At 38.6% G+C, this 8308-nt stretch overlaps 2 protein-coding genes and 1 non-coding gene across 3 annotated transcripts; 1 reads left to right on the top strand and 2 right to left on the bottom strand.

Moving 5' to 3' along the window:
• Positions 1-266: 266 nt before the first annotated feature.
• LOC137717188 (putative pentatricopeptide repeat-containing protein At3g25060, mitochondrial) lies at positions 267-1452 on the bottom strand. Its single transcript, XM_068456489.1, has 2 exons — positions 1317-1452; positions 267-1204 (listed from the first exon to the last, which is right to left on the bottom strand). Exons 1-2 carry the CDS (start codon positions 1450-1452, stop codon positions 267-269), a joined length of 1074 nt encoding a protein of 357 aa, XP_068312590.1.
• A 1300-nt stretch (positions 1453-2752) lies between these two features.
• Positions 2753-5693, top strand: LOC137717187 (uncharacterized mitochondrial protein AtMg00810-like). The gene is made up of 3 exons (XM_068456487.1): positions 2753-2906; positions 3005-3630; positions 5565-5693. Exons 1-3 carry the CDS (start codon positions 2753-2755, stop codon positions 5691-5693), a joined length of 909 nt encoding a protein of 302 aa, XP_068312588.1.
• Positions 5694-6533: 840 nt separating this feature from the next.
• LOC137718906 (small nucleolar RNA Z195/SNORD33/SNORD32 family) lies at positions 6534-6611 on the bottom strand. Its single transcript, XR_011065985.1, has one exon. It is a non-coding gene; the product is annotated as a small nucleolar RNA Z195/SNORD33/SNORD32 family (small nucleolar RNA).
• Between the last annotated feature and the right edge of the window lie 1697 nt (positions 6612-8308).

Genomic DNA, 8308 nt, shown 5'->3' with positions numbered 1-8308 from the left:
TTTTCGTCCATGTAGATAATTTAATTCATAGCTTCAGTATCAAGTCAAGCCCGTGTCTTATTACACGTCCGTGGATACGCCTGCCTTTTCTTATGTCTTTCAGCTCAGAAGTAGCAGAAAGTATGCTCAACAAGGAACCTAGGTTTGGTTTAATACCTTCTTCAACCATTTCGACAAAGGTGTCCACAGCTTCGCTAGCATAATTATTGCGGAGATGGCCCGTCATCATCACATCCTAAGATATAGCATCCTTTTTCTCCATTCTATCAAATGGTTCCCTGGACTGGATCAACTTGTTTGATTTGGAGTATAGATCGACCAGAGCGGTGGCTGCCAATAGATTTAAGCTCAATACCAGCTCGAATAATGTAACCATGGATACTCTTTCCTGGACGCAAATGATTCAAGCAAGCACAAGACTGAATCCCATTGGACAAAGTTATCAAGTCCGGGACAAAATTTTCTTCCATCACTTGACAGAAAAGGCGGAAAGCCTCCAAGGGTTGGTCCATTTTAAGATAACCAGCAATCATCACATTCCAAGAACCAAAAGTCTTTCTATCCATTTCGCCAAAAATGCAGGCTGCCATTCTAGGGGATCCACATTTATTATACATGTCCATAAGACTTGTTTCGAACACTTCATCCAAACCACCAATTCCCCTTCTAATAGCATAGCCATGGACCGAACGTCCTTCTTTCAGTGCCTCTAACTGCGACGCTGCCTGAAGTAAGCTAACAAGATTGACCCGATTTGGATGCAATCCTTGGCTCTGCATACGGCGAGCAAACCCAAAAGCCTCACAAGCACGTTGGTCGGCACTCTGAGCATAACCAGTAATAATCGAAGTGTAGACAACAATATCTCTCTCAGTAACTTCATCGAACACTTCAGCTGCACCTTCAACAAACCCACATCTTGAGTACAACCCGATAAGCGACGAACCCACAAATCCATTTGAACTAAACCCAGACTTCAAAGCATCCCCATGATTCCCTCGTCCAAATCCCAAATCCCCCAACTCGATACAACTTTTCAAACCAAACGTAATGGCGCCGCTATCCAACCCGATATTCCACCGCCTCAAATCTACGTACAGCCGAAGAACTTCGTCGAATTGACCGGCTCTGAAATACCCAACAAGGATTGCATTCCAGAGAGACAGATTCCCGTTGACGATTCTGTCGAAAACCCATCTGGAATCTGATAAAAGGTCGAACCTTGCGTAGCAATTCAGAAGCTTGCAGCCGAGAAATATATTGTTTCCGAGGCCGTGAGCGAGCGTGGAGTTTTCTCAGTGAGAGAGCGTCCGAACAATTATCCAAGAAAGAAGCGAGGTTTTCTGACAGAAATGGAGATTGAGGGCGTGGGTCATCGAGAATTGATGTGCAGAAAAATCTAATCTGGGTTTTGGATGGCAATGATCCCAACCCGGATTTAATACGATTCATGGCTGTAAGCGACTGGTGAGAAAGGAAGCATTTTGATACCTCTCTCTATCTCTCTCTATCTCTCTAAACCAAGCAGATCGGTTTGTTTGAGCTTTGGGTCTTCTTCTTAGTTTTCATTCATAATTTATTTATAAATTCTGTTAAATATAGCAATTTTATTTAATTTTAGGGTGATAGCAATTTAATTTGAAATATACAATCTGTGTATTGAGTATTTCTGTAGCAAGTTGCATTATTGAGAATAAGTTCCTAACTTCATGAATTGTAAAAAACAAATTGTTAACTTCATTTGCCTTATGATGTGACTAATTATAATCATTCAAAAATAAAACCATACCTTCGTACATTTATTTTGTAGTAATATATCAATGAATATCGTATTATATATATATATATATATATATATATATATATATATAATTTGAATGAATTTCCAAAAGAAAATTTTTCTTCTGATTTTTTAATTTGGGTAGTCCATATAGGTGATAGAGTGGGCCTCGTGATGACACGTAGACATATAACAAGGATACTGACTGAGAAATTGACGAATGTATGATATTGCAATGAAATCTTAATTTTTTGTACAAGGTTGTACAATTTTAAGATTTTGTGTGAGTTTCAATTAAAAACGAAATTTACCCATTAATTAATCTATCTCATTTTGGTTTTGGGATTGGGATTCTTCCATGCCGTTCAATGTCATGTTCAGCTCCTTTAGTTTGTGAATGACATAATGAAGTATGTCACTTGCAATTGTTCTACTTGTACAAAGTCTTTTCAAGGTTGGATAGGACTTAATCACAGTTGTCACAAAGCATATGGCCCAGCATGCGAGAGCAAACCACCCAAAAGCTGGAACTAGGATGATCGTTAGTAGAATCAAGGCAAAAGTTCCACACAATAGGCTGACTCTATTCATCAATTCATAGAGATCTGAATTGTGGGAAGCTTACAATATCTTGACAATTGCCAAAGTCCCTGCATAAGCGAATAAATCGGCAATTAACATCAAAACAATGACATAGTCTGTGTTAAATGGAGACGCCGACGAGGTTGCACATTTAACTTGTAGGAGCAAGCCTAGCATGGTGAGGAGAAAGAATCGTCTTGCAAATGGGTGTACAAGATAAAGCATCGTCCTGATGGTTCAATTGGAAGGTACAAGGCTCGGTTGGTGGCTCGAGGCTTTTCTCAGCAGTATAGACTAGACTATGATGAAAAGTTTAGTCCAGTAGCAAAGCTTACGACCGTACGAGTCCTACTTGCACTTACAGCTAATAAAGATTGGAATCTATACTAGATGGATGTGAAGAATGCTTTCTTGCATGGAGAGTTAGATCGGGAGATCTACATTATGCAGCCAATGGGCTTTGAAAGCAAAGCTCATCTCAAGTACGTGTGCAAGTTAAGGAAAGCACTCTACGGTCTGAAACAAGCACCAAGGGCTTGGTACGGTAAGATTGCAGAATTTCTAACACAAAGTGGTTACTCAGTGGCACATGTAGATTCCAGTTTATTCGTTAAAGCTAATGGAAGAAAGTTAATGAAGCAGAAATTCGTCGAACAAAGGAGAATTTGTCAGTTCGGTTCAAGATGAAAGAACTTGGGCAACTCAAGCACTTTCTTGGATTAGAGGTTGATCGCACACAAGAAGGGATATTTCTGTGTGAACAAAAGTATGCAAAAGACTTGTTGCAGAAGTTTAGGATGCTTGAATGCAAGCTAATCTCAACACCGGTGGAACCTAATGCCAAGATGTGTGCACATGAAGGCAGAGACTTGGAAGATGCGACAATGTATCGACAATTGGTAGGTAGTCTGATCTATCTGACTTTGACTCGACCTGACATTTCTTATGCAGTTGGTGTGATGAGTCAATACATGCAAAATCCAAAGAAGCCTCATCTAGAAGCGGTTCGACGAAAATTGAGATATGTAAAGAGTACAATTGACTTTGGTCTCTTGTACAAGAAAGGAGAAGATGGTAAGTTGGTTGGCTATTGTGATGCAAATTTTGCAGGAGATCACAACACCAGGAGATCGACCACTGGGTATGTCTTCAGAATTGGTTCTGGAGTAGTTTCATGGTGCAGCAAAAGACAACCAACGGTGTCTTTGTTAACCACAGAAGCAGAGTATAGAGCAGCAGCAATGGCAGCTCAAGAGAATGCATGGCTGGTACAGTTGATGAGTGATCTACATCAACCAGTAGATTATCCAGTACCATTGTACTGTGATAACCAATCGGCAATTCGCTTGGCGGAAAATCCAGTCTTTCATGCAAGAACTAAACATGTGGAGGTACACTATCATTTCATTAGAGAGAAGGTCTTGCAAGAAGAGATTGAGATGAGACAAATCAATACAGATGAACAAGTTACGGACTTGTTCATAAAGGTTTGAGTACTGGCAAGTTTGAAAAGTTTCGTTGTCAACTCAGCATGAAGAAAAGAATGAGCTAGTGTTGAGGGGGAGTGTTAAAAAAGACCAACCCCAGCCCATTCTACACAAATTCAGAAAATTCTAGCACCAAAGTCGGTGCATCATGCAGGCATATCAATATGCTAGATAATTCTAGCATTATCTTATTAAGTCAGTGGGTGTGTGTGTGTGTATAATAATGTGCTAGAAAGTCCTAGCACCTTGTACAATTGTGTGGTTGCCATACAAAGCCCAATGGCGGTGGGCAATTGTAGTTGGCAAAACCACACCTATAAATAGGTGTGTTTGTGTGTGTGTTGCAATGTAACCAACCAAGTAAGCTTATAAGCAAGCAAGCGAGAGTGAGAAGAAAGAGTAGTCTTGTAAAAGTGTGAGTGCTCCAGAGTTTGTCTCTAGAAAGTGAGTGAGTGTCATAGCTTCTCAAGAGTGTCCTTGATAGTTTGTGTTGTAATATTTTGTTTGTGTAATACAAGTAATTTGTTTACTTGTATTGTCTCTCCAACACTTGTGTTAGAGTTGTGTACTCTAAGTTTTTCCCCAACATGCTTCACCTAGAGGAGAACTCCTAGGATGTTGAGGAGATGGAATATACATTTGTATGCTGCCGGTAGAGATTTGTGGTGCCCACCCTCCACCATAGTGCTGCTGTATTATAATCAACACAGAAAATTAATGAATGGGAAAATGATCTCTGTAACATTACTCTAATGATAACAGGAGTTCCTAATTTTCAGTTCTTCCATATTAGTTAACGATATTAACATGCGTCATCAACCGTTAGAATATCTGCCCACAACCCAAACTCATTTGCTAGCTAATTAAGAACATGAGCTTATAAAAGACCCCGTTTCATATACATATTGATCAGAAGGCATGTTACAGAGTATCTGGAAACCAAATTTATTTGATCCATAAATTGGACCTGGAAATTGAAAACGAAAAAGAAGGTTACCCAGAGTTTCGTAGATAGGTTAACAAGATTGTTTACTGTTTCCCTTATGCTTTACAATCAGCTTCTGACGAAAGAGTAGATGCAACATTCTTTGAGAGTCTGGCGACGTGCGTGAATGAAAGAGTATCAGAGAACAATGAAAGGGGAGAAAAGAGCTTTCCACAAAACTATCAAGAAATACGAGGACAAAATCACAATCAACATACGTACATACATACATACATACATACATACATACATACATACATACATACATACCTACCTACCTACCTACCTACATACCTACCGACATACCTACCTACCTACATACATACATGGTGAAGTACATGAAAAACTAGCTACTGGTTCATACATGACGGTTTATAAGTTTATAACAATAGAAAAACATAATACATACAAAGGGAGGCTACTCAGTTGGAGTATTACCTGTGCCTCAATTGTTTCATCAATGATTCAGTTTAGTTATGTTGACGGTCTTGTGCTGATGTGGAGGCTCACTGCTTTAGTTTCCAGCTGTACATTGTAGGTAATTACTATATTTATATCGTCCTAAGATTTTTTTGGTATACCTGAAAATGTAATGCTAAAGAGATCATCTATTTAAATTATATTTTATAAACCATATGACGTGATTGTTCAGTGCTTAAACTACTTGTGCTTAAACTTACAAGTTGCAACTACTTGTGCTTAAACTTGAGTTCCTTCACATATTATTCAGTGCCCTTCAACTACTTGTGTAGATCTTGCGTGCTTCAATCACAACTGCACAGGCGACAGGGTGTCCAGAATATGTAAACCCATGAGAAAAAGAACCAAGCTCGCTGCTCTGAGAGTGTATGACATCTGAAACTTCTGGGCTCACAAGAATGCTGAATGGCATATATTCAGAAGAAGAGCCTTTGCCACAGATACAAGGTCTGGTTTAATGTTTGTATTTGTCACACCTATACTTGTAGCCAAGCCTTCCAAATGCACAGATTACATCGTTCCAAATAGAATGCAACAATTGTCTATGGTCCCTCAGTGTGCAATACAAATGGAGCTGGAGGATCAAACTTTGATGGGCAGTCAGTGTGCAATACAAAGGGAACCATAAAGAGATGCTCATGTAGACTTCTAGATACAAATGCCAACTAGAACACATGAGCAATGAACGATAATTTGGTAGATAATATTTTGAGTGACACTTATGAACACTAAAGTTAAACTAATGCCACCACGGCAATAAAAATAACCGACTAATAAACAATGTAGCGGAAAGTAAATGTTTGCAGGGTTAAAGTAACAGAAAGCTGTTGAGAATCAAACCTAACCGTGTCGCAAAGACCTGTAAACTTCTATGTACGCCCTGTTAAACGAAATGTCCAGCCACAGATAATAAATCTGGACATCAGATACCATGGGCAAACAACTCCAAAATGATACAACAGCAATACATATTCACACAGACGACCACATATTAGACACAACAGGAGCAAGAAATCACAAATGAGAATGAACTAATCGTTCAAACTGCAATCTCAGTCAAAAGATGGTGATTCTAACTCACTAATCACAGAATATCATTAACGTTAAATATTTGCATCACATATTGGAGGCTTACTTCCAAAATGATACAATTGAAAAGTTAATAATCCTAAGCAAACAAAATCAAGTACTGAAATGGTAGACAAAAATGGGAATGCAACGTAGATCAGATGGTAGTGCATGTAAGTATTCATCATTCAAATTGCAGAATAGATGGGTACAAATCATCACTTCTTGTTCCATATCCCCAAAACTTAAAACCCTTCTGTTCAACAAACAAGCAAACTCAAAATAAATAGACAAAACTGAGAGAAAAAGATCGAAAAAATTTCCAAATATTAGCCACAAATCAACCAATCATATGGTAAAAACCCAGACTTTTATTGCTCTAAAAGATCAGATAGTCGATCACTGATTCACCCCATTGCATCTTAAGATGCAAGTAAGACAGGTCCTAATAGCTATCCTCATATCCATCAAAAACCAAGTTCAAATAACGAAATGGTAAACATAATACCGCGCCCACCACCTCCACCAATTCAACCATTTAATTAACCCACTTCACATCTACCTACATCATTGGAATTTAAATCAATTCTAAGATTCTAAAAATACATATAGAGCATCAATTCTAAGAATCATACATAAGCAATTGTACCTCTCATAGAGCTACAGAACAATGTCTCTGCAAAATTCAGTGATTCATGAGATGCAGGCAATACTAAATGCAATCAAATACAAGCAAGACCGACAAGTTCAACCAATTTGCTTAATCCAAAATCTCTAAACACAAAATACCCAATCGATTGAGCAATATCAGCAATTTCCAATGGAACATTGGCCTAGTTCTCAATTTTCAGAGTTTATACAAGAAGCCGCACCCGTGGAACCCAAGAGACCTTCTTGGGAAGAAGTTTTGGCTCAGATGGTTCAAGCTAATATGCAGTATCAACAAACAACCACTGAACTTATACAAAGTCTCACTCAAAGGATCACTCAAGATGCCCAAGCAATTGCAAATTTGGAGAAGCAAGTTGGACAAATTGCTATGATATTGAGTGAAAGAGACCAAGATATATTTCCATGTGAACCTGAAGCTAATCCAATTGAGCAAGAGGCGTTCCATGAACAAGATGATGTCCACACCACATTCAGAAGTGAGGAAGATTTTGACCACGAGTTGAGTGAATTAGCAGAAGGTGAAGAAAAGATAGCAAACTCAAAGTTGGAGGACCCTTTGAATGAGCCAACTAGCCAAATAGCCATTACTAACTGGTCACTTCCTGCCGACATTCAAGCTGTTGATGAAGTGTCAAATGTTAAAATGCTAGAAGCAAATCCATCTCCATTGGATATTCCCGAGTGCTACATCCTTAACACTACTGATTCTAAAGTTCCAAATTCATTCATTCTATATGAATTCAAAGATCCTTTTGAAGTCCACTGATCAACTTATGGAAGAGAGTTTGGAATTGAACCAAAAATTGAAGTTATGCATGTTCAACTCACTTTCAGTCCGGTGGCCAAGATATGGTGGAAGAGACAATGGAAAAAAAATAAAGAAGAGAAAGAAGTCTCGAGCTTTGAAATTGAAGAAGAAGCAAAAGTATGCAATGCCTCATTGCCTTGTCTCGACACCAAATTTCAAAGCTACAAGGTGGAAGAAAGGGAAAAAGAAGAAGATTCACGGAGTAGTTCCCCATTTCAATGATCCACCATCCTCCACTTAATTTCGGCATAGTCTAGCTTATGACTATAAAGAAGCGCTTCTTGGGAGGCAACCCAAGCTTTCTAAATTCTTCATTTGTTTGCATAATTTTTTATTTTATTTTTTGAATTCAAGTTTGGGGGAGTTTGTTATATGGCAATCCGTATTACACTTCAACGTTGTTCATTCATGCTCCAATAAAAAATCCGGGGAAGTTTTCACACCTT

This window comes from Pyrus communis, chromosome 15 (assembly GCF_963583255.1).
Source record: "Pyrus communis chromosome 15, drPyrComm1.1, whole genome shotgun sequence".
In the NCBI taxonomy this organism is placed as follows: Eukaryota; Viridiplantae; Streptophyta; class Magnoliopsida; order Rosales; family Rosaceae; genus Pyrus; species Pyrus communis.
Note: the sequence above shows the minus strand (reverse complement) of the source record. Positions and strands in the feature narration are given on the sequence as shown.

Excerpts from the sequence above, each read along its gene's own strand:
- LOC137717188 (XM_068456489.1), bottom strand. The coding sequence starts at position 1,452 with ATGAATCGTATTAAATCCGGGTTGGGATCATTGCCATCCAAAACCCAG. Across the intron at positions 1,205-1,316 it reads CGCTTCTTTCTTGGATAATT|ATTCCAGATGGGTTTTCGAC; the intron begins GTTCGGACGCTC and ends ACCTTTTATCAG.
- LOC137717187 (XM_068456487.1), top strand. The coding sequence starts at position 2,753 with ATGGATGTGAAGAATGCTTTCTTGCATGGAGAGTTAGATCGGGAGATC. Across the intron at positions 2,907-3,004 it reads AGCACCAAGGGCTTGGTACG|AAATTCGTCGAACAAAGGAG; the intron begins GTAAGATTGCAG and ends TTAATGAAGCAG. Across the intron at positions 3,631-5,564 it reads CTCAAGAGAATGCATGGCTG|TGCCCTTCAACTACTTGTGT; the intron begins GTACAGTTGATG and ends CATATTATTCAG.